Source organism: Malurus melanocephalus, unplaced genomic scaffold (genome assembly GCF_030028575.1).
Source record: "Malurus melanocephalus ecotype Western Australia unplaced genomic scaffold, MMel_1.1 scaffold_264, whole genome shotgun sequence".
NCBI classification, from domain to species: domain Eukaryota; kingdom Metazoa; phylum Chordata; class Aves; order Passeriformes; family Maluridae; genus Malurus; species Malurus melanocephalus.
Window position 1 is genome coordinate 433,612 of NW_026623496.1, and position 26,186 is coordinate 459,797.

Consider the following 26,186-nt stretch of genomic DNA (forward strand, 5'->3'; position numbering starts at 1 on the left):
TCATGATCACGTTSTTTTGGATATTCCTGTCACTAGAGAGCAGATGAATCACTATCGAGCTGCAGCKGAAACTGCTCAAAGTGAACTTGCAGCACTTTCAGTGAAGTATGACTGTGCCAAGTCAGAGGTGCATTTAAAAATAATTTCAAATCCTTCTACAAACTTGGGGATTCTTTACAGTCACTTTATGTAGAGAATAGAAAGCTTGCAGAAAGTCCAAAACTTGCTTTTGCTGCAGAACTTCTGGAATTTTCTTTTGTAATGTTTTTAGAATGTCTGTATGATTTTTATTTTGCTTCCTTCTGTGATCAAGAACTGATAATAAGTTYATATTTGAAAGATTTGAAGCAGTCTAGCTTTTCATCTGAGTGCAATCTTTTTATATTAAACCTGAAAATCAGTGTTTCTRAGTTGTGGTTGTGTGAAAGTTCTGACAGATACCTTCCTGTTGTTGCTGGTGAGTTAAGATCTAGCGGCTCATCTTTATTCATTTCTGCCCTTCATTCAAGTAACAGCTCCCCAAATTTGCTTTGCTTTCATCACCAGTGAAACTGTGTTTGTGCTAATGAGGTTGATTGGAGAACTAGAGAGGCTGAAGAACACGTATACATGATTTCCTGCTGTGTAGATGGTGCTTCTCAGGAGAAGATTTACTAAAGGCTAATTTTTAGAGCTTCAGTGTTTCCACAGTATTTTTTAAAAAATATAACTGACTAAGTGTGATTTAATCAAAGTCAGCAATGTGGACTGACTGCAAATGTGGTCAAATTTACATTACATTGCATTTATTTACATACAGAACTGCAGGCACAAGTGTCCATTGGCTGAGGTTTAACTGGATCAGTTGGTCCTGACGTTACTGCAGGGTTCCCCTACATTTAACATTTATCCTGAATCAGTGCTTTAAATTTCAATTTTAAAAAGACCATACAGAATCTCATGTTCTCATACAAAGAATTTATTACTGGAAATGTTGAATGGCTTTASTGCCAGAATGTCTGACTGATTTATAAATTCTTCTTCTTCAAGACTGTGCTTGCAAAAGCATGGTCAAAAAAGCAGCTGTTCATGCTCTTGTTAATAAAGACCTTCATGACCCAGCTGAGGTCAGWGCTTTGTTCTGCTGAGTGCTCTGTAAAAGTCATGATATGGGATTATTCTTGCTTTTTCTGCTATTGGAACTGACCACAAAGACAATGGACAGAGGAAAAAATATCAGATGGGGAGTTGAACCACAGAGAAATTTTAAGGTTATGTACAGTCTAAGATACCATAGCTTGGTCCAGATGCCAAGTAAAGCAATCCTATTGTTCCTTYAGCTGCTCATTTCCTTCCCCACACTGCCCCACCCCTGGTGCCAGCACAGATGTGTGTGTAGTTTTTATGATGCACTGCTGTGTCAGTGCAACTGAAAAAATAATTCCTCTTGAGTTGCTYTTTAGCCAGATCTGTTTCCTAGTCTTATTTCACCTCATAGCCATATAAGTGCTTCTTCTAGCACCAAGGGGAGGTGGAGTATGGCAATGAAGCCCATGAACCCAGGAAAAAGCCAAGCTGCTTTTCTCAGTCAGTGCTGCTTTGTGTCAGCTCCAGAGTGTCTGAAAAACCAGCGCTTGCACATGAATCATGAGCTTATCAAAGGCTGTGCTTCTGCTGCAAGGGTGATACTCCTACCTGGCTTCTCAGTGTCAGCCTTTGCTCTGCGAGGTGGCCAGAGCAAAGGCTGACACTTTCTCCTCTGCCAGAGAAAAAGGGAACTCTTTTCTATCAGTTGTTGTTTAGGTTGTTTGTGGAGGAGTCAGACAAACACAGAGCYGGTGCAAGGGAGAGGACAGGCACRTGTGGCTGGAAAGARGAGAAGCAGGACCTCTCTTTTCCARGGCAGTTGCTCTTTCTGTTGGCWCTGAGTATTTYTCTKAGTRTTTTTGGTTTGGTCATACTGAAAGGCTCAAATAGAGAAGTGAATTCCCCATTGTCCTGAACTGCAGTTTAATCTCTTAAAATGTTTGCCACACTTTAAAAGTTCTATCACTCATCATAAAGAGCAGTTACCTTGGCTTAATTGTTTGCCTGTTAATTTCATGTAATAGGACAGAAATCCTTCAGATTGCATCTTGCTGCCTTACACTGGAATTTTCAAGAAAGCTGAAGCATACCTTGAGACTTCTTGTGACAAAAAAAAAATCCACTTCAAATTACTTGTTTCTAAAAACAAAAAAAAAAAATTGTATGAAAATTTTGTTTGCTGGGTGAGTCTCCCTCAATTGCAGTCTTCTRGAGAAGCCTCTAGAGAAGTAGTTCAATGGAAAATGGTATTTTTAACAAAAAGAGAGAGGAAAAACTACTGGACTCCATGAACTCTTGGAAAGCTCTATCATCATCCTTCTTTAGCATTTGAGGCTGATTCTCTTCCTCCTACCCTTCCTTAAGAGGCTCTCTTGCTGTTTCTGTGTAAATCCAGCTACATTCAATTGGATTGTCATTCCCAAAAATAACAATTTGTTTAAGATGAGAAGAGGGTGCCTACCACACAATCCTCCAAAAATTGATTTGCCTCTCAATATGCCTCAAATAATCAAAAGTCTTCACACTCATACAACAGAATGCTATTWGAGCTCCCTGCAGCTATAGATTATCTGTGGAACTGTGCACCAGAACTGAAGGCAGGCAGGCAGCAAAAAGAGGCAAAAAAGAGGGAAYAGTGGCGTTGATAACTTTATTGTAATGCAGATACATAAGAGATGTGAGTAAAGGCTGKGCAGCAGAACTTAAGTTAGACCTTTCCTAAATTCTGAATCAGTAAATAAACTTATCTCCTTATAAGATATAATCTTGAGAAATTGTATTTTGTTACCCAGCAGTAGCTTTTGTTTTTGCAAACCTCCTCTATTGCTTTTTCCCAGTCATATGAAAGTAAAATCGTGTCCCTCTRCTCAGTCTTGCAGTGATGGAAATACGTTTCTTGTCACATTACTAAGCTTGTAACACAGTCATATTATTGCAGCCTAGGCAAACAAATCTTCATTAATTTTCTCCTTTTCTATCTATAGCTTCTTAAACTCAGGACCAGCATGATCTCTAAAGAAGCTTCTTTTCAAGAGCTGAAGGCTGAAGCTGAAAGCTACAAGGAAAACAATGCCAGGCAGATGTSTCGTCTCCTCTCCTTGCAAACACGAATCCAGGAGATGGAAGAAGAGCTGTGTGGGCTCGCCACTGCCAAAAATCAGGCTGAGCTGACAGCTCAGGTGGCACACAAGGAAAATTGGGAGCTGAAGGAGGAACTTCATGAGAAAAATGAGGAACTTAAGTAAGAGATATGGGAGATAAGAAATAATTTTTGTTTGGGAGGTCAGAATGGTGTAGTTGTCAATACAGAATCCAATGGTGGATAGACTTTCTTGCAGTTCTGAATTGTCTTACAGTGCCTTGCACAGCTGTTGTACCTGAGTGTGTGGAAGGTGCTGAAATTTGCATTTTGTTTTGGGCTGTTAGTTCATAAATGGAGCTTTGAGTGTTTTGTACTTTGAAGGTGAAATGCATTAAACTAATGAAGGTGTTATCCTTTAACTGTATCAGAGCACTGATCTGCCAGTTATATGTAAGTGCTCGTGTTTCGGGTCTGTAGGATGGYGACTCATGGCAAAATTAATTGGTAWGAAAATATMCTGAACTCTAAAATTCCAAAGTCAGTGCCAGTCATATTAATAGACACCCTATAGACTTTTATAATGGAGTTTTCTGCCCATTATCAGGCTAATATTTGTGACTTTATCAATATTGTCTAGTTAAGAGCAAGGTGAGTGTTTACCAGATGCATGTATTTCCCAAACCAGTATTTCACACAGCTCTGCCAGGCTTTGTGCATTGAAACTAAGTAATTAAGTAATTTTAATMGTTTTAAAATKAATTTTAAATTATAAAATGAAAACCAATTYCAGTGATTTTAGAGAAAACCATTTCAGTGCACTTGTTTATTACCAGCTGATTTGGTGAAAGCTTTGCCTGGAGAGTACCGTCTGACATAGTGGATATTAAGGCTCTTTAAAATGCTATTTCTGATAGAAAAAAAAAAAAAAAAANAAAAAAAAAAAAAAAAAAAAAGAGAAGACAGAAAGGGAAGAAAAGTCTTATATTCTCTTTGCTTGCCTAGCTCACTGGGACAAAAATGCTGGAATACTGTGTTTCATACTTTCATACTATAATGACGCTTGTCATTATAGTGATACAATCAATTTTATGGGAATAAATCTCTGCTSTCACTCCCAGAGCAGTCCTGGCTGCCCTCTTTGGCCCACAACATTTGTGTAATCAGTTCTGTTCATATTGATGCATGATGGTCAGGACGAGGGGACTGCTCCAAGGGAAGTGAGCAAAATAAAAACTTGATTTCTGCCTCTACCAATCCCAGATCTGGTTCATTATGCATCTGGAGTGTGCCACTGGACCTCTGGCAAAAGAGGAGGGAAAAAGGGAGAGTGAGTCTGCTCATTTAGAAGGAACAGGCATGTTGGATTGGTCATGAATGTGCAATGTTTGCTTTCAAAGCTTCTTATCCTCATCTAATGGTTGCATGTGTCACTTCATATGAACCAATGCATTGATTCAGTCACTCAGTTTGGCCACCTTGGTAGTACTTGGCACGTGTCTAGTCCTAATGAGGTATTCAAAAAATGATTTTCGCTAAAAACCACAAATGGAGGGGAAGAGCAAGCCAGCAGGCATGAAGTGCTTATTTACATTCTATACCTTGGGGATATAGTAAGAAATGTTTGATCAATTCTATGATGGGCTTCCAGGAYGTGCACCTCTCCTGTTGAAAATGGTGCTTTTCTACTCAACAGGTCTATTGCCATGGTATTTTTAGAGTGTGAACTGTCAAAAGCTTTTCTCTTCTTTTCCCTTCCCTTTTCTTTGCTCATTAGTTCTGAAGAGCTGGCAAAACTGTGAAAAAGCTGTGTTCTACTTTTTAGTACCTGACTGCCTATTTTCTAGGTGCTCACACCTTTATGGCCCTGCTGCGGGTAATTAGGTTATTCTTCAGTTATCAAGTGAGTGCTTTGTACTTCAGATTTTTTATTTTTAGAAGCAGGCATGGTTTTGTGTGTGGATACCTCAATTTTTTAGAGCCACAGAAAAGTTGTGGGGTTGATGGTCAATCTTATACGATATTCTGACATGTAGGCATGCATATATGGCATGCCTGAGCCTAACACCTTTTCACCTCTGACATGTCCCTCCTCAGAACAGCAGTTTAGCAACCTTCTCATGGTTTAGGTTTGCTGGGGCTACAGAGGAAAGGAAGGTGTCCAGAGGTGAGGAAGCTATGAGGTGCTTGTGGTGTGAGAGACAGTGTCTGCTGTAGAAGGCAGAGCTCTTTTGGCTCACGGTRTGTGCTGTGCAGTAGTATGTGGAACTGTCCTCATAATGTCCAGAGTAACAACTAGTGTTTTCCATTCCTCTCTGTTATTCTGGCACTCCCATGCACTTTGCAGCATTTACAGCATCTGTACTGAGCTCCTTCCTAAGGATATGTGTTCAATCTTTTCACTGTTTGGTTTACTGATTTATACCCATTCCATGTACTGTGTTTGCACTCACTGTGCATTTACTCTGGGAGTCTGATGCTGCTCTGTGATTATGGAATGGTGCGTTGTTTGACTGCCAGCCTAGAGAGGAAGAATTTAGAAATGGAAACGAATGAGTCAAGAAATTACTACTGTCCCCACCTTGAGAACTGAGAATTGGGCTGCTCTCTCACAAGCAAACGAGTTTCAATAAAATATTTGCTCTAGGCAGCTTTTTGGTTACATTTCAGGTCTTGAGTTATTCTAGAGTAAAGAACTTGCTTTAGAAAGAACCTCGTTTTTCAACTGGAAGCATAATAATTTGTCTTGCAAATCTACCACTACCAATCTACCACGTTTCACACTCTGCCATGAAGTACTTCTCTTGTGGGTGCTACTGAGAGGTATTGGAGTTGATATTTGGATTACACTAGTGGTCATTTTGAGCTCTGTTTGGTTGCTGTTTCTACTAATCTGTTTCTTTGTAGTTTTTCATGAGCACCATGAGCAAAATATTTTTCCTCTGTTTGCTACTAAAGCAGCCTATGGTGCTGATTTTTGTTTGCTGGACTCATCTTTGTCCCTGGCAAGGAAAGGACTGTAACCACATTTGTACTGATGAGTTAAATTCATTGCTTCTTTATTGCTTCTTTGTTGGTTGTTCTCACTGAGCATTTACAAACTGATACCTGCTGCTAAGGCTGAGAACAGGATATGTATCTGCATGATAGGCACCTATTGAGAGTGATGAATTTGCTGGAAAGAAGCTCCTTTTTTTCATATCTCTGTGGTAGCCCCTAAATATTGTCTTTTTTAATCCATCCCTCTCATGGCTTCGGCTCAGAGTAATGTACAGCAAAACAGCAAAACATCTCTGCTTCTGCTGGTAAACTTCCYTTCACTGCTGCTCTGGATGTACATTGCGCTTGCTCACACTTCCATTAGTCCAGAAAGGCTTCTCTTTCCTTGGAGTTTTTTAATCAACACTGCCAGCCTCTTCAGGGAGGGAATGTGAAGTGCTTTTAGCATATTTTTGCTAAACGTTGATCACTCACTTCCCCCTTTTTCTAAGCTTTTGCTTGCACTTTCCACTTCTAGTATCTTGAGGGCACTATTTATTCGTGTCACTCAGTTATTGTATTTTATTCAAATTTTATGCTGAGAATGAGAACAGGATCATAGAAGATTTTTTATAGTGTTAATCAAAAGCAAAGATGACGAAATGTTTACGCATAAGGCAACWGCAAAAGTAATCTGTATTACATAACAGATATAGAGAATTAAATGTAACTTTTAAAATTCATTTGGTGGTATGCAGAAGCTAGCAATAGTCTTGGGATAATGTATTTTGGCTAGAATTCCTTTTCAGGGTTCACCCTGATGTGTATATGTTTTTTCTATCTGATTAGTAAATATTTGAATGAGTGTGAAGAAAACATGACTCAAGCTTCTAAAATCAGCAAAAAGTATGAAGAGCTCCTTACACAGCTTTCTGAATTCTTGGACATAGACATCAGAGAACAGGAGAAACCACAGGAACATTTAACATCAAAGGTGATTGTATAGGCAAATGTTTCTCTACAGAGATTTAACAGAAAAATATTYAGTTGTCACAGAAGTAAAGCAAGTGATGGAGATCTTTGTATTTATTGCAGACAGTGCTATCACTTAAAGATTTTTTTCATGTTGGGCTAATTTTCAAAGGTGCTGAACAGTACTAGACCTCAGTGAACTCAGTCTGCTCTTATCAGCTGAAATACTTTATCAGCCTGTGGTTCTCACATACAGCCCTGATTAGATATTGGGGTGAAAACTTTCCTCAAACATTGACATGGGGGTCAACAGTTGATGTGTCAACTGTAGCACTAGATCTTAACTCTTATCTTGAGCTGATGTATCCTTAAATACAAACATCTGAAATGGCATGCCCTAAAACAACCCTAACTGTGTAATAAAACACTGTAAGTAACTTTGTGGTGTTTYTGAGACTTAATAATAAAACTTTATTATTTCTCTTTAGATTACTTCTGAAGTTCCAAAAACTAAGCTTCCATTTAGGAAGGGAAAATTATGTGTATATTCTTTTAACCTCTATCAATGCTGCTGAAAGACATTTTTTTCTAATTTGATGCATTTCACTTGTCTTTTTTCTACTCTTTGATACCCCTATTTTTATTCACTTTGGAGCACAATGGCAATTTGGGGAAATTCTGCCTCACTATGTTCATGTCMTTGTAAGAGCACAGTCTTAATAAATCAAGATTATCTAGGTATGTATCACAGTGAGTGTACGCCCTCATAATATTACAAAATATTGCAAGCACATTGAAATTGTAATTGATGTTTTAACAAAATTTGGCTAGTTGTCAAGCAAGAGGAACTCTTGCATAGCTTAATAATTAATAGATAATAATTAGAGCTTTAAAATTGTATCTTGATATCTTTTAACAATGTAGTAATAAATCTAGTTGGGAAATCTAGTTTTTGCTGAAAACTGTGCCTTAGTAAAACTTAACAATTAGTTTTTCTGRGGTCTTGGCACATCTATTTAGCTTCCTTTCCACATTATGGTTTTATTTATGACAGAACTGATCTGCTTTAGTCTTAACAAATGTCTTGCCAGTAGGAATCAGGGTACATTTTTTGCTCACTCTTTGAAGTGCCCACTTTCATCTGCTCCACTTGTTGGGAATAGCAGAATGTACCAAACCAGCCCTAGAACCCTCCAGGAAAGGACTCCTTTTTCCAAGGTGTTGGCTGCTCATAATGGCAGCACATCAGGYGTTTGGCCCTGCCCTTGAAGGTGGTTATGAAAGATCTGTTATCAACTCAAATCTCCCGTGCTTAAAAAGTTTCGAGCATGAGGTGCAGCTTTCTGGTTCCAATGAAAGGCACATATCCTAAAGAGCCAGGCTGAAATGGTCTCTGATTTTCACATGGAGCAGCTGCAGCTGTTTTCTGAGCTGCTTCAAGTCAAACATTGATGTGGAGCAGCAGTAGCTCTCCACCTGTTTCATACATCATGAAGTCTGTGTGGGAGTAAATGTGAATCACAGTATTATAAAGTGGGGGTTTATAGGGAGAATATGATCCCATGATTTTAATTGTATTTCTACTCCTTTTATTAAAAAATAGTAGCTATAAGTCACCAGAAACACCGTGTCTTTATTGCCATGATTAAGAGCAGGTATAACTGGGATGAATATATTTAATTGTTAAGTGCTTTTAAAAAGCTACTAATATTTGAATTGTTTCTCAAGGTCTCTGAAATATGYAAAGAAAATCTGGCACTAAAAGACCAGGTTGCTGCTCTTCAAGAAGCTGTGAATGTCCATGAGATRGAGTCCAAAGCTAACAGAGAAACTATCATGAGATTGGTTTCAGAAGTGAGCAAGGAGCAGAAAAAGGCAGCAGGATACTATCAAGACATGGAAAAACTTGGCAAGGTACATAATTGCATGGCTTATGTGCTTGTCTAGTTCTGAAATGTTTTCTTGAAATTTCAAATTAATCAAATTTTTTTTTTTCAAATTTTCATAGGAGTTGTAAGAGACAAAAATGCTTCTGAAAAATTATGTTGATTAGGGTCTTTCCTAAAAAGAACATTTTTCTAAGGTTATTTTCAACTTTTTGCAAGTGAGATATGGAGATTAAACAATAACATAAACAAAAATCTGAGGTGGATTTGATGTCCTTCAGTGCTGTTTGCAAATTTCTATTTTTGCTTTCTACTTTGTTTTGTAGCCTTTGTTCTTGCACAAACATGTAAATAAACCAATGTGTATATTGTTAACGTATATTGTTTTAAATATGTGAGGCACAAACATGCAGTGGTGGAAAATGTGCTTTTAAATAACATTTATTTAACACTGCAAGTTTTCTGAGAATTTTTCTTCTYAGTTTTTCAAAAATTCTAATGAGGAATTGGAAGGAATTGATAGGACACTATTCTTTTCCTTTCTTTTAAGGAAGTGGAAAGTAAAGAGTCTTGGCTTTCATACACCCTAGATTATCTTTTCACTGCACTCTAAATTTGTATTTCATAACCACTGGCTCATTCCCAGAAAGTTGTAGGCAGCAGGATGGTTCTTGCAGCAAAGCACCGTTTCACTGTTCGGAAGCTGTAGACTAAATCTGTGCAGCGGGAAGGATGGTCAGATGAGAAATGTAAGTTAAATTGTAAGTCAAGTACTTGCCAAATTCACCTAGCTATGATCTGTGAAGGAAAAGGATGTGATTTAAGGACTGAATTGCTCCAGTAGAACTCCCCATTAAGAGTTCATATATTTCAATGGATGGATGARCAAAGTGCATTTCTGTAGCAATTCTCCTTATTGCTTTGCACTTTGAATGATATCCGTGGAAAGGAAGCAGTTTAGTTAAAACCCCAATGAAGGTTTCCTGCAGGTAAAACTGTGTGGTTAAAGCTGATGGCCAGARCATGAGAAAATTAGAGAAGAAACTTAGACTGCTGAATATGTAGCTRAGTTGTGTGTGATTGAGTTTGAAGGAACTTTTTAAGTAAAGGCAACCTTGTGCAAGTGAGTTTTCAAATGCAATACAGCATTTTCCCCCATCCCTGGCATTCCTCTCTTCCTGAAGGAAGAAACACCCACCATACACTTTAAAGGATATAGTGTTCTGATTTGGTTGTAAGCAAAATACTTAGGGGATGAGAAATAGCTGGCAGCGTGCTCTGGAGAAGAAAGAATTTGTGAGGAAGATAAATGTAAGTACCACAAGGGTCATAAATTTTACTTACTGCTGAAAATAGTTCTTACCAAGCTGTGTACAAGTTTTTAATACTCAATGGAACTGAGAGAGAACCCACACCAAAAACTTACACAGGTCCTTTTTGAGAACATTTTGTTTTCATGCTTCACTTAAAACACAGGTGTGYTAGGAACAGCAGAGTATAATTTACTCACTAAGTAAGCCAGAATCAGGAGATTTTTTAAACCAGSATCAAGGCTCCATTTGTAACTTGTTTTTCAAGTTTGCTCTGACTGCCAAAACATTTACCAAGTTGAACTAGTTTTCTGAAAAATATTTTCCTATCATTATTGTGCATATGCCAAATACATAATTTATTTAATCAATTTTACAGAAATGCCTTTTTAAATGATCAGCATTGCCTTTCAAAAGCATTGTTTTTGAAAAGTTCCATCTGCATAGGATGCAGATTCCCCCAGTGCTCTTTCAGTTTAGCTACTTASATTTGCAGACATTGAGTAAATCTGTTGAGAAGGTTTTGTGTTCRCAAAAGCATATTAAGGAGTTCAGTATTGAAAAAGAAAATAGAAAACAAAAAATTCTCTAAGTCCTCACATGTRAGGTGTGATGTGTGGGATCCCCTTTTCCCTTGATGGGTGTCTTGGTCATAGRAAGGTYACCAGTGGCACAGAGTCAGTTTGGYTTTGTCATGTCCTTCATGCTGCACAGTTTAAGCACATGAACAGAGCTGCACGTGTTGTGGCACGTTCCCCTGTTAAGGTGAGAAGCAGAAATCCATACTGTTCCTGTGCCAGAAGACTCATACTTGGCTGTGTGTTTCTGGACTTAATTAATGGGATTGCCTGCGGCTGAATTTACCCTGCAAAGGCTGAGTACAAGTGACTCTTGCCTGCCTGTGCTTACAGCTCTCAGGGCCAAACATTTTGGCTGTCTTCAGTATTACAGATTGAAATGGCAGCCCAATGCCCSCAAATTTCTCTTAAAATTCTTCCTAAGTATATAGAGGTCATCACACTGTTCTGTCAGTCATCTCCAGCAAGATTCAGCTGCTGCACTGTTCCCTGCCACCCCTCTGAACAATTACCTGTTCTAATTGCAGGCAGTTCTCCACTCCTGCTCCTTAGTTCATTTCTATGAACTCCTTCTCTTGACCARGTGCTTGTTTTTATGTCCCAGGAGGAGGTAGCTGTCTGTATTCCAAAATTCTTAATGACTAAAATGGAAGYCATTAGGTATGTTTTAAGGTTAATTTATTCAACATGCTCTTTAGCATGTTTGATACTTGAGTATTTGTTTCAGTTAACTGGGCTTCATTCAAGTGAACAATAATTTTATGTGTTCCCCTCTCAGTCTCACTCTATGCCAATGTCCAGCATCAAAGAATAAAAGCCAATAAGTTCTTAAAACTAATATAAGTAAAAAAAAGCTATTCAAGAAGCTGTTTCTTTGTAATCTATTAATTATATTTATTTGTGAATATATTCTATTTATTTCTGAATTTACCWTGTTTTTGAGAGAATATTGGAAGATTTTGCTTCTAGAGATCTGTAAATATTGTGCATACCTTTATTATGGCTGCATTGGATATCACATTTGCATTTGAGAGAAAAATAACTTTTAAATGTTGCCCAGGTTTCTCGACTGAGAATCAGAATACCTATCCTTTTTTCTGTGTGTCCAGAGGGTGATTATTGATGATTTTGATTAGTGATTATGATAATTTTAATTAGAGAATTATAATATTCTTTTAGAGTGTCTGTAGGTCCTTTAAAATATCTYTTTTGCTCTAACCAGGTTTCTTTTTAGTATTTAATCAATTCCTCTATGGTATTTATCTAAGGTATAGAAGAGGATGCATATATTCTTCCAGATTAATTCTAACACAGCGTTGCCCTGATGAGCCACAAGAACTAGTAAACTGTCTTGTTCTGTTTCACATCTTTGCTGATGATTCAACCTGGAAATATTTGTAATTTTCCTCTGAAGTATTATTTTAAATATCTGCTTYGCAAAGATGTGCACCATGAAAAATCTTTAAAGAACATACCTGAAATGTAATCAAGCAATTTTAATTAACACAAATATATTTGCTGATGCAAAATTAACCATGAAAATACACTTCAGTATTCAATATTGACTTATATTGTTCTTTTAATGAATAAAATTGATCTAAGTAGTTTCTAATCAATATGAATTTATTAAAACAAACCGACTGTATGAAAAGAGATAATTAAAATAYGAAAATATTATTTAAGGAAATTGAATGAACCTGAGAAACACGGCTACAATAGGACAGACAACCAAAGGATTTTAGGTTTTTCTTGTCCCATCAGATAAATAAAAGAATTAACTTACCAGAACCTGKATTTTTGTTTATTTTTTTATTTATAAGATGTAATTAAGAAAATACATATTAGAGACAAGTTTCAGCAGGCATTACAGGTGTTTCCAGATTGAATCATTAGAGAACACAAGAGATAAGAGCAAACTAATTTACAGCCTTTATGGTATAACAGTAGTAACTGGAAGTGCAGCTGGTGTAAGAATTTATCTGGAAGATACCTGCATTCTGTTTAATATCTTCTTGTTGAGTAATRTGAGTTCATTTCTGTATATGGATCTGTAGTTGACTGTAGTGTAGTGAGACCATGATGCTGATTGGGGTGTTGGAATTAATGGAATTATTTAGGTTGGAAAAGACCAGCCGAAGATCATGGGGTCCAGCTGTTAACCCAGCACTGCCAATTCCACTGCTAAACCATGCCCCTAAGTACTGCATCTACGAGTCTTCCAGGTATCCCCAGGGATGGTGACCCCACCACTTCCCTGGGCAGCCTGTTCCAGTGCTTGGCACTCTTTTGATGAAGATTTTTTTTCCTGATAACCAATCTAAACCTCCCTTGACACAATTCAAGGCCATTTCCTCTTGTCCTACTGTTTCTTAACTGGGAGAAGAAACCGACCCCCACCTGGTCCAACCTCCTTTCAGGCACTTGCAGAGTGACAAGGTCTCCCTTGAGCCTCCTCTTCTCCAGATTAAACACCCCCAGACCCTTCAGATGCTCCTTGTAAAACTTGTGCTCCAGACCCTTCACCAGCGCTGTTGCCCTTCCCTGGACACGCTCCAGCCCCCCAATGTCCTTCCTGTAGTGAGGGGCCCAAAATTGAACACAGCACTCAAGGTGACACCTCACCAGTGCTGAGTACAGGGGACAATCCCTGCCCTGCTCCTGCTGGCCACACTATTCCCATTCCAGGCCAGGCTGCCAGTGGCCTTCTTTCTGGCTCATGTTGAGCTGCTGTTGACCAACACCCCCAGGTCCTTTTCTGCCAGGCCATTTTCAGCCACTGCTTGGTGGCTTACACTTCCTTATTTTATGCCTTGATCTTTTGAATAAGCGATGTTTGTTTTCAGATGTCCACAGTTTAACAAGATGGTGATTAGGTAAGCTCCCTGGTACTGGCAAATCATTTTAGCACTGCCTTTCTGAAAGGAAAAATAGGCACTGCTGAGAACTGTAATTGAAATAAATGACTCTTCATTCTTKGCTGTAATTACCATAATGTAGTTCTGAGCACAGGTGGGAATTTTCTATTAATAGGACTTGTCTAGAATGAAAAAGAGAAATTGGCAAGGAATCAGGCCAACATTTGTTTTTAAAACAGTTCTAAAATTACTTCAGAAAGGTGTAATAACAAATAATTTCCTAAATGACAGGGGTTGTGTTTATATGTTTATGCATGTTTTCCYTTTTGCAGCTATTAAAAATTTTAGTATTTTTAGTATCATATTTTAACATTTTATTTTCTAAAGGTGCCCTGCAAACTCCATTTTTTTTGTCCATCCTCCCTGGTGATCTACAAAAATGCTTCCAAATTTACTGCTTGTTTGGCAAATATTCCATTAATACAAATGACATACWATGCTCCACAGCAAGCACACATAGWCCCTGAGAGACCCTTGRGTAATCACCATATTCATAACTATTCCAKGAACAATTCTTTAACTCCAGTGTGYRTAATCTTAACTCAGATCAGTGCACTTACTGAGCCTCTATTTAACACTGAGACCTCTAGAGGAATCCAATCCCTCCCTGACAAATATTCCATCCTCTGTAATAATTTTGTGTCTTATTCACAAAATATATTTTGTGAAGTATTATTCTTTCCTKTTGTGTCATGTGTGAATATCCTTTCCGTTTGTTCTTACTAATCAGAAAAGCCTTGAGGAATGAAGGCTTAGTCTTTGCCATACTTTGTTGGTTTTGCTGCAAATATTTTTCTTGTGTGTGTTTGTGTAAGCACTCTTAATATTGGTATTTTGGGCAAAGRAAAGATGCTCACAAGCTTTTATTTCTTTATGTTTAGATGTTTATATTTCTTTATCTTTTCTCTCATARTTTGTTTTGGTGTCCTGGGTCAGGATACACAATTCTCTCTGCTCTGTTTTGTTGGTTCAATATTTATATACAACTGATACAGATTTATATGTGTTGGCTATATTTTATTCTTTCCCAACCAATCCTTGATCTGTTTGGTCAGGTCTCATTTCTGTGAATAAATGATCTCAGGAATTGCTGTCACATTCAGATAAGCTGATCTCAGAGATCATCTCTTATCACTATACTCAGGGAGATTGTGTCCATTATTTTAATCATCTCTGAATTGTCAGGCAGTTGGAGTTGATAATCACTACAGGTCCCTTCTGACTGAAATATTCTATTCTATCCTGTCCTATCCTTTCCCCTCTAAGCTGTAGTACTTTGGCTTTATTTGTGTTACATCTTGTTTGCTACCTGTTTTTCAGGTCTTGTTATCTGGATGGAAAAGTAAGATTTCAATAGTTTTAAAATAAAAAAAAAATGGTTTCACTCACCTGCAAATTTTATTTATGTATTCTTTATTTCAAGTCACTATAAGAGGTTAATCTTTAGTGTGATCACAGCAGGCTTCACATTTTCATCAATTTAAGTGTCAGTTATCCTAAGAAACTCTGATGTTGAGCAAATGTGAGGAATATGGGTCCTAGTTCTCTGTCTGCAGTACCTGTTCCCGAGTTATTCTTTAATTTGTGTATGGTGGAGAGGGTTTATAACTGATTAAAAACATCTGGTTTAATTTTTCATGCACTTTAGGATCTTGACATTGCTATAACAAAGAGACAGAATTTAGAGATGGAGATCAGAAACCTCCAAGAGAARCTGGCTGTCAACCAGAAAGCTTTGGACACCTCAAAGCAGGAATTGCACAATCTGAAGAARTCTTCCAGGGAGTTAGATGGAAGCTTGAAGAGCAGCAGAGAAGAGGCCAGGACTGCTCAGAGCTCTTTAGAAGCTTTTAAAGAAGAAATTGCTACCCTGCTCCACTGTGAATCTGCAATAATTAAACCTTCTGAGAAGGCCATTTTGGAGAGGATCAGAGAAATAAATTGCAAAGAGGAGAATAAAGACATAGTAAGTCTATTTCTACTCAAAGCACTACTGCAATTGCCCAATGTATGTATTTATTCTCCTTGGATCCTGTTTCATTTTATTCATCTGGTACAGTGCTGATTCCTTCTGCTTAGGTTTTGGAATTACAGAAACCTTTAATTTTGTTTTCTATTGATTTAAGGTAATAGCTGAAAAGCATCTATGTTTTACTAAGTAGGAAGAGTTCAGAGATTAAAATAATAATAGATGCTGTTAAGAAGAAAAGACTTGGAATGGTCTTTCAGTTCCAACACTTGAAATTTGGTTTCTGCGCCAGCAGACATCAAGGTGGCTGTTTGGTTGCTATGATTTAGTGAAACATGTGAACAAGTATGGATTTGCTGCTACAATGGTGACTTCAAGAACTGACTTCTTTCTCAAAGCAGATATAATTGATGAGTTGCCACAGGCAACTTCTTTCCCTCCACTCCTCAAAACCCGCACCTAAAAATAAAAGTGTATTTTTACACTTAGAGCTGAACATTGTTCATCATCCAGGAGAGGGTGATAGGAAGGCTCTGTCTTGAGGTGTTTGGGCTGGTAGTGTTTGCAAAGGTGTATTTGAATGTACAGATAGAGAAGGGACAGCTCAGGGGGAAGGTGAGTCAGAATGCAGTYTGACACTGCACTGAAGTTTCTCACTTGCTTACATTTTTAAATTTCATCAGTGAGGACCATTATAAAATTAAAAGTCAGACAGTAAATCAAAAGCTGCTTTCAGTGAGACACTRAAAACCAGCTTTGGTGTCCTTGCCAGATTTTAAAATTCCAGCATCTCCTGCAGATGTGAGAGTTTTTAATGATAGCAAGTGGTTTTGTATTCTGTCCAAGGCTGGAAATACTTCTTGAAAATACCCTGTGCATTTTGATGAAGTATTAAAAAAAACCCTACAAAATGCCTGGGCACACTGGTGGCTCAGTTTCAGCCAGCTATTGACCAGCACCCCCTTTTCCACCATTCAGCTTCCCAGCCACTCTGCCCAGTCTGTAGCAATGYTGTGACCCAGGGGCAGGACCTGGCACTTTGCCTTGTTGAACTTCWCWCCAGTGKCATCAGCCYATTGATCCAGCMWGCCCAGATCCCCCTGCAGAGCCTTYCTGCCCTCCAGCAGATCCAYACTCCTACCCAACTTGCTGTCATATTAAAATGGTCTTAGTTTGAAATGATCTGGAGCTACATTAAAACAAAAAGCTGGAAGTGGGATTTAATTTTGCAGGCTGKCTGAYTGAGCTGCTCAAGTCWYAGGAATGAGMAGYTGGGGAGGTCAGAAATGMGAGACCAAAAATGCAGCCTTTGTAMGAGGAAGGATCAGGCATGGGTGGGTAAAAAGGGTGCAACTCTGATTTAGGAAATGCCTACGTTGTGGGCTGTCCCTAAGCCAAGAATGAAAGTTACACCAGGATGATAAAATGCCAGCTTGGTGGTTTTGTGCTCTCAGCTTCTGTGGTATGGTCCTTCACTTTCTTGTGCCTATGGATGTTTGAAACCTCTAAACCTCCCTTGCAGCCACTCTGCAGCCTGATAAAAAGTTCTCTGGTTCTCAGGCAGCAGCGCATCTCTGGGGGAGCAAGTTACTGACACTTATTCCTGCTAAGTAATGCGAGATGCAGAAAACATAAAATGTGTGTGGGGTCTTGTAGATTTATATTGTTTAGTGTTGTCTACCATATAAGCAGCAGTAATTTCTCAGTATTTTTAGGCAAGCTGGGTGAAAACTATTGTTTGTATTTAATTGCAGTTTGAATTGGAAACCTTTCAGTGCCATTAAAATTAATGAGAGCTTTGTGTACTTACTGTTCATTTTATTAACAGGAACCAACCAGATGCTAAAAATGAAGAGGCTGCTTGGAGATGAGTGTCTGAACACTGAGTTACAAATACAATATAATTAATTATGTAACCAAATAATTATATGACAATAAGGAGAAGAGAGAGGGAAACAAGCAACTTCRTCTATAGAACTGCCTTTCAGTATTTGGCAGTAGTGTAACCAGACACTTTCRAGCATTTGTTTTAGAAATATTTTACTACTTAAAATCCTGTACATTGTATGAAGGTATTGTAAAGTTAATAGTGAAAAACTAGAAACGTTTTCAAAGTTATTCAGTTGCTTTTTATGAGATTTTACCCTTTTATCCTTGGGCTCTGGCTTGATTRCAGAAATTACTATTTTTCTTTTTTTAGCAAAATCTTTTAGTTAAACACTGCTTAACAGTTAATCATTCAGAAACGCTCCTCTGAGACTTAGTTATCCATATTTACATTCTCCCCTACATGCTGCATGTATTTTCTAAATAACTTGCATGCTTTTTCTAGTCAGCTCCTCAAGTGAACAGTGACTTTACTGGCTTATTTTAAAGAATGATAGCTGACTGCCAGGTGGTGTTGTTCCCATATGTTTGGAATTTTTGAGTCTAAATTAATTTGTATTGGGTTTTTTTTTAATAGATAGCAATACATTTTAGTTATTTGATTCATCTTATGTATGGTATCTGCAGTTCACTTTTAGGTTTCTCATATCACCACCTCTGACATTTTTTCCTTGTGGTTACAGCAGATTTTTCTTTTTGTCCTCTAAAAGCATTTATTTTAGAGATAAATATTTTACCCTATTTTTAATAATTTGTTGACATACCTTTYATATCTTTCTAGCATCTCCACACCCACCTAACCCCATATGTTTTGTTGGTTTGCTTGCTCCCTAGATGGTGTCTCAGCTTGAAACCCAATTAGCTAAATTGACTGAAGCTTTGGAAAATCAGACCAGATTGTACCATGAAGCTCTGGAGAGGAGCCAGAAAGCTGAAAAAAGTTGCGAGAATTTCCACGATCAACTGAAGCACTTGGAAGAGGAATTACTAACTGTAGACCTGATGCAAGATGGTTTGATGCTTGAGAAACAAAAAGTAGTTGCACACATTATTTACTTTTGAATAGAAGTCACTAAAGGCAGAGACACAGCTCGTGGTGTTGCTTTGATTACCTGGAGCACAGCGAGTAATGCAAAAAGCAAAGTCAGACATCATGTAGGGAATTGTAATATCTTGTCTTTGACCAACAATTGCAGTTGGAAAATGTAGCTAAGCTTTTGAGTTCCATGTCTGTTATTGTGAAACAAAACAAGAAAACCCAACCAAAACAAAAAAAAACCCAACAAAACAAAAACAAGAACCCCAAAAACCCAAGTAAAAACCCCAACCAAGCCCCAAAACCAAAAAGCACCCCAAACAGCTTAAAAGAAGTCCTTGTAAATGCATCAGTAGCTCTCAATGATTCGCGGATATCAAAACTTTCTCTCATTTCTACTTCTTTCTCTAAAACATTATCTGGTCTGCAATCTCTCAAGATCTTGGTGTCTTTGATTCTTTTATGTTTTTAGATRATCATGACTACTAGGATTTTTTAAAATTGTATGAATAAACAAAGTAAGTGTTGACTAAAATAAGAGGGCATATGGAGAATTTGCTGTTGTGTCAGAAGGGTGCCCTATTAACACACCCTTTCAGTATTATTTCCTGTGGGTAGTGTACTTGGCTATGTATTTTTGGCTGCTGCTGTAGCCAAAAATTTAAATTTAAAAATTTAAATTTAAAATTTAAATTTTAAATTTAAAAGCCATTAATTTAAATTAATGAATTTTAATGAAGTTTTCTTATTTTTCCCCATCTTAGTATCTGAAGTTTCTGGAGCAACTTAATGAGAAGATGAAGCTGGACAGTGTAGCAGCAGAGGTTGGATTTGATATGACTATGGATGCGATTCTGGCCCGGGCAGAGCAGTTGGTGAAACTGGAAGGTGAGGCTGTGGTTGAAAACAAGACCGTGGCATATGGCCTCAGAAGGAAGGTAAGGAAAAAAGGCACACCATTCAAAGATAAACATATGGCTATAATTGTGCAGTGGCTTGCTAGAGTCAGCAGAATGTATTGTGTGAGGAATTTCAAAGATGTCCATCACTTAAAAAGAAGATAATGAATGCAAACTGTGCAGAAAGTCTGCACATTGAAATAACTAAACCCACCAGTTAGTTGAATACGATACTTCTTTCCTAGCTTCTTAAGAACAAACTATGAAGTTTTGGGTGTGTGTCTGTGTATGTGCCTAGTTTTTAATACACATTTGTAATTCTGTAAACAACTGCCATTAAATTTAAATGTAAAAGGATCTGCCGGGGAGGGAGACACATTGCACAAACTTCTCTAGAAACCAGTGGGTTACTTCATTGGGAGTTTCAATGTTTCCAACAAGAACAGTTTTTTCATTCAGTTGTTCCTGCTGGAACAAGTCTGCTCAAAATTGTTCAAGCATCYCTCTGTCATCCTGTTATGACATAGRGAAATCTTTTGGATTTAGGCTTGTCAGAATGGTACAGAGCTGGGAACTGGATCTGTTTAAGGTTTAAAACAACAGAGAAGCACAATGAATTGGTGATACAAGAAGTATCAAGTTAGGGTTTATATGCTGATACTTCACAGAGTTTCCAAGAGAGGAAAAGGAGTTCATGTTATATATGCAACAAGACGATTAAATTKGCAATTATGTGCAATTATGTGCATTGTCTTTCACATGCAATTTTTCAAATGTCCTTCTGTTTGGAAATCAAGTTGAAGGCTCAGAAAGAAAAACTTGAAAGCAGAGAGCTGCACATGAACCTTCTGCGGCAGAAAATAACTCAGCTGGAAGRAGAGAAGCAAGTAAGGGCTGCCTTAGCTGCGGAAAGGGACGAGGCCAATCTCACTGTCACAAAGTTACATAAGATGATAGAAAGGCTACAGAAGCAGCTTGATCTGGCRAGAGAAACAAATACTGATCTCAAAGCCAAGCTGTCTGAAACCAGTGAACTTAAGGTGAGTTAAAAGATTACATTTGTGCTTCTATCCATTTTTCTATTCCAGTTGGATACAGCTGGAATTCATTTAAAATAAATGTGTTCGTGGAGAACTGCTCAAAACCAGGTGGCAAAAGCAAGTATAATATCACAAGGTTTTGTGCATTTTGCAACTTCTCTTGATATGCAAAGTAGCATTTGCAAAAAACAATGTCAATTTTCAGGCTAGTGTAAGAAAAATACAATATACACATCCCTTTCTTTCCTGTTGACATGACTGTCATCTTGTATTTTCCCAAGTGTTGCTCACAGAAGATCTGTTCTGATAGATATGGGGGGAATACAGAAGGCAAGYTACTAAATTTTGATTATTTCTATGTTTCATTACATTGCAGTAGTAATACATTTCCTGATTTCACTTAGGTGAACACAGGTAGTTTGCAGCCTGATATGCTGCCTTTGCAGTGGACAGCCTGCCCCTACTTGGAGCAAAAAAGATTGATTTTATGTGACTTTGTGTCTTGWGGCTGATGGAGTGAAATAGACAACTATGTGCGTGTTCCCACTGAACCATTTTTTGCCAGCAAAACATTTGGCAACTCTTTTTCACGCTATTTTTCCAGGGGCTGGAATGGAGTGAATGCTCACCATGGATTTTCTTTTCTGTCCAGAGAGCTCTTTTCACAAAATCTGTAGAGAATTAACTATCTTGAAAGAAAAATATTATTGTTAATTGTGTTGAAATGGGATAGTCTCCTTTAATAACTTTATAGTTCATATGTGCATGTGATATTTTAGTCAAGAACCCAAAAGAAACCACACTAAAGTGCTTATTTGTGACCACTCCTGATAATTTATTATTTGTTCAAGTTAGATGACAACGTATTTAACACTTCCCTATCTTTTTGCAGATCAAAACTTTGGAGCAGAACAGAGCAATAGAGGAACTCAATAAGTCYCAAGACAGATTGGAAAGAATGAAAGAAAAAGCTGAGAAACAGCTTAGATCTGCCAAATCAGAACTTGTTTTAAAGGAGCGCAAAGCTACTGAAGATAAAGAAAAAAACAAAAATATGTTAGAAGCACTTACCAGTGAGATGAAGGTGCTTAAAACAACCCTTGCAGAAGTAGCAAAAAGAGAGAGACAGGTAGGTTTATMGGTATTTGACAAGTGCTAAGTGTCCCTTAGAATGTAAGAAAATGGTAGAGGTGGAGCAGCTATCCAGCTGTGCTTAAAACTGTTCCAAACATTATAAACCAAGGAAATTTTAGCTCACTCTTGTGAGCTGGAGTGACAATTGTGATTGCAAAGCTATYCCACAAGTTAAGTTTTGCAAAAGAATAGTAAATATAGGCATTATTTTCTTTGCTCATCACAAAATATTMCGTCACCTTTTAGAGAAGTATTAAAATGCTATAAAAGCCTAAAGTATGTATTTTTTTCTGAATATCTTAGGTGTATAAYKTACCAACTTCTCATCWKTTTCCTTTTGTTTCTCACACATCCRTCTCTTGCATCTTCTCCTTGCCAGTTGTAAGAGATTTAACAAATCTAAATGATAGGATGAAGGGAAGCAGTCTCAAATTATTCTGGGGGAGGGGGGGTCAGATTGGGTATTAGGCAAAATTTATTCATTGAAAGGGTAGTCAGGCTTTAGAAAAAGTTGCCAGGGGTGTGGTTGAGTCACCAGTTCTAAAGGTACTTAAAAGAAACCTGGACGTGGTTTAGTGATGGACTTCGAAATGTGGGTTAAGAGTAGGACTTGACAATCTTCCAGGCCTTTTCCAAACAGAATGATTCAATGAGTCTGTAAGTAGTTTGTGTGAGACTTCAAAAACTTTTGAAGGATGTATGCTATTGCCCTACATGCTGTGTATTTTAGAAATGTTATTGATGGCTTAATTATTGAAAGCAAATGGGATGTTTCCTTAAAGTAAAAAATTKGTTATTTGAAATTTATTTTAGCTACTTAGGACTTCACTAGATTTTCCAGCTAAAAAATTTATACTGTATGTTGGCACTAACAATGACTCTGGATGAAATTTAAGAATGYTATTTCAGAAAATTAGTAAAGAAAAAGTGTTTTTATTCACATGGAGAAAAGGCCAGCAACCTAGGGGTCTTTTTTTCCCCTGGAAATCTTTAGCACTGTTTTGTTTTATAACGAAGGTTAGAAWTTTGGCAGGAAAATTTAATTTCTTCATGCATCTCATAAGGAAACAAAGCATCCAGCACAGAGAAGAAGATATTAATTACATGCAAGAAATTATTCCATGGAGTCATACATTAAGTATTTTGCTAAAAGCACACAAGTGTTGAATTTTTACTATCTGAATCCAAGGCATTTCAAATCACTTGAATATTGTTGCAATATACTTTGGACTTTTTTTGGTTTTCTTTCTGTTGGAGTAAGACCCCTTCTACTTTCTTGTAATTACAGTGTGACAATATAGTATCTGCTTTTTAGTTCTCCGATCCCAATATCTTTGGCTAATGCTCTAAACTGCATTCATTTCCTGTTTTTTCACTTCTGATAATTTTATTTATTGAAGGTTCAAAGAAAATTTAGTAGGAGTGCTGTTGTCTGTAGCATGCCTTTATGTTTGAGTCTTTAGTGATGTTTATCCTTTATTATTTCTCTCCTTCATCCAAAGGCTGTATCTTTGCAGAGACCTGCCTTGATCTTTTAATGTAAAGTCTGTGTGGAAACAAATTCCAGCTTTGCTGCCTCCTTATCCTGTCTGCRATCCAGATGTTTAAAAACTATCTTTAGCTTCTGCTGAATAGCACTTGCTTAGCACACTGCCAGAGCTCCGCATCAGTGACCTCCTGAACCATTGTAGAAGATAATATATGGGAACTTTGGGGTTTTGGCATAACTTTGTTCCAACATTTGATCCGAGACATTGCAGTGCCTCGGTAATACAGATAGCTGGGAGTGAATTCTCAAATCACAGAATCATGGGATGGGTTGGGTTGGAAGGGACCTTAAAGATTATCTAGTTCCTACACACTTGCCATGGGTAGGGACACCTTCTACTAGACCACATTGTCCAAAACCCAATTCAACCTAGCCTTGAACACTTCCAGAGAGAGGCATCCACAACCTCTCTGGGCAAACCTGTTCCAGAGTCTCACCACCCTCCCAGTAAAGAACTCCTTCCTAACATCTGATCTAAATCTCTCCTCTTCTAGCTGAATGCCCCTGCCCCTTTTCCCATCGTTATATGCCCGTGTAAAGTGACGCTCTCCCTTTTTTTTTTTTTTTTTTTTTTTTTTTTCATAAGCTCCCTTCAGGTACTGGCAGGCTGTTACGAGGTCTCCCTGGAGCTATCCCTTCTCCAGGCTGAGCAATGCCATCTCTCTCAGCCTGACTTCATACAAGTTGTTCTTCAGTTCTCTGATCATCTTTGTAGCCCTCCTCAGGAAYAATTCTAACAGKTCCACGTCTGTCTTGTGYYGAGGACTCCAGYCYTCAGCCCCAYTCTGTATTGGTTTTCATATTTGTGTTTCTGAAATGACAGCAGCTCCTTGGGGTTTGAAACAAACTGTCTTTGGCAAARTCTTGGAACTGAGTCCTTGTTTTCAGGAGAGTTTCAAACCCCTTTTTTTCACACATTCTAACTGTGAGGAATCTGTGAATCTTCAGAATTCTGCACAATGATCTTGGGGTTGGAGACATTTCAGGAGAGTGTTTATCTCACCCTTAGCCCTTGGCATGATTGGTGGAGTGAGGATGCTGCCCCACCAGAACATGAGTCCAGTTTCTTGATGGTTTTGATGATTCTGTGGTCTTTTGAGTCTCTTTCATGCTTGGGAATGGGGATCTTGGCATTCAGATAGATAACAAGAAAAGCATGTTTCCTCTAATAGTAATGTTTTCATCTTTTGTGTGTTGATGATAAGGAGTATTAAGGCATTTGGCTGTGTAATTTATAGTCAGTTGAAGAGGCCTTGAAGTTTGACTGATAATGATCCATAATGTGAGTTGAGAAGAATAAATCAGCAGTGATGACATCTGATCTGCCCATTTGGAACTGCAGAGAGAAAGMCAGTGTCTTTAATTACTTTACCAAATACCATTCCTATGACATTTTCAGCAACTACACACAGAAGAAAAACAASCATTCTTCTAAGCTGCATCTTGAATTTGGGCTATATCCTGATTCAAATCAAAGTCAGACCACAGRATGGGCCAAACTTCCACCTTTCTTCTAACTTCCTGCTTTCTGCTGTGTTTTTCTCAAGAAAATGTAAGTTGGAGGGGATAGTGGCAGATCATGCTCAAGGATGAGCATCTTAGCCTGGGCTCTGGGATGTGCCCACCAGTAACCAGTTGTGGTCATCAGGTCAAGTAAAAWTGTGTTTACCTCAATTTTTGCAGCTGAGTCAGCAGGGAAGATATGCCTGTGAACGATACTAAAGAAACTCTTGAAAACTTTGTATTTGAAAGTTTTGTGTTTGAGATACTTGATGTGTCARATGTTTGTGTTTTGTGATTTGATTTAGGCCTCAAAGGGCTGTTTCTGTCTTCCTCTGCTCTCTGTATTATAGCAACAGCAGGAATGCCTGTATTTAGCCCTGATATACAAGTGCTTGTGTTTGTTTGTGTGCATATATGTGCATGTTTTCTTGATCATCTCCTTTGTTTCCTATTTAATTTAGCCCTTTCTGCTTGCTCCTGCAGCTGGCGGATTTCCGAGAGGTGGTGTCGCGGATGCTGGGGCTCGACACTGCCAGCCTGGCCCTTCCTGACTATGAAATCATCACACGCCTCCAGGGGCTGCTTCACTGTCATTGGCACCACTTCTTCCCCTCTGTCTGCCCCAAAGATGGGGCAAGAACCCCAGAGGAGCAGCAGAGAAACCACCCAGCTTTTTCACTAAGAGGAGATGGAGCAAACTAAAATTTTCTGTTTGCTTCCTTGCSTGCTAGACATCCACAGAAAACAGACACTGATTTCTGTTCTCTGGACACAGCAAACAGAAAATCCCTGTGCAGCTTAATGCTTCAGTTACAGAAACGATAGGCAACACATCAAAAATGCCCTCAAATTTCACCGCAGAGGCATTGAAATCGTGGGCCACCCAAGGCCAGTTCACAGTTTTGAGAAGTTTCTGAATGTCTGCTTCAGTGGCATTCCTTGTGCATCACCTCTGGGTGACAGGAGTGACATAGAGTGGAGCTTGTCCTTGTCCTGTGGCTGTTCTTGTTGCCACATGGCACCTCTCTGCATTTTTACACATAAGTGCCTTAGATTCAAGGAAGTTATCTGCAAGTTAAAGGATTATCTCAGTTTTTGAACAAGAGATTTTTATTTCTTCTGCTGGTTTCTCTTGTCTGCTTGTATGGCAAAACAAAAAATTTCACTTTTGCAGCAAAGGCTTTCTCACAGGGTCCCGTCATTGCCTCACATAGATATATTTGGTAAAACTGAGGGTTGGTCATGACTCCTTGAAAATTTTGCTTCTAGCTAATGTATTCCTTSGGCAATTAATCCACAGGGCAAATAAGTGGCAAATCTTCTGAGTTATTGAAAAATTACTTTCAAATTCTTGTTCACTACAGAAAATRAACTACTAAAGTGT

At 38.2% G+C, this 26,186-nt stretch overlaps 2 protein-coding genes across 2 annotated transcripts; both read left to right on the forward strand.

The window, feature by feature from the left end:
• On the forward strand, positions 1 to 7,172 carry LOC130579270 (coiled-coil domain-containing protein 170-like). Its single transcript, XM_057375929.1, has 3 exons — positions 1 to 127; positions 3,051 to 3,307; positions 6,974 to 7,172. Exons 1-3 carry the CDS (start codon positions 44 to 46, stop codon positions 7,128 to 7,130), a joined length of 498 nt encoding a protein of 165 aa, XP_057231912.1. The 5' UTR covers positions 1 to 43; the 3' UTR covers positions 7,131 to 7,172.
• A 1,158-nt stretch (positions 7,173 to 8,330) lies between these two features.
• LOC130579257 (coiled-coil domain-containing protein 170-like) lies at positions 8,331 to 25,504 on the forward strand. The gene is made up of 8 exons (XM_057375909.1): positions 8,331 to 8,429; positions 8,825 to 9,010; positions 15,434 to 15,751; positions 18,476 to 18,676; positions 19,442 to 19,615; positions 20,374 to 20,616; positions 21,509 to 21,745; positions 25,286 to 25,504. The coding sequence occupies exons 1-8, from the start codon at positions 8,331 to 8,333 to the stop codon at positions 25,502 to 25,504; spliced, it is 1,677 nt and encodes a 558-aa protein (XP_057231892.1).
• Positions 25,505 to 26,186: the final 682 nt, after the last annotated feature.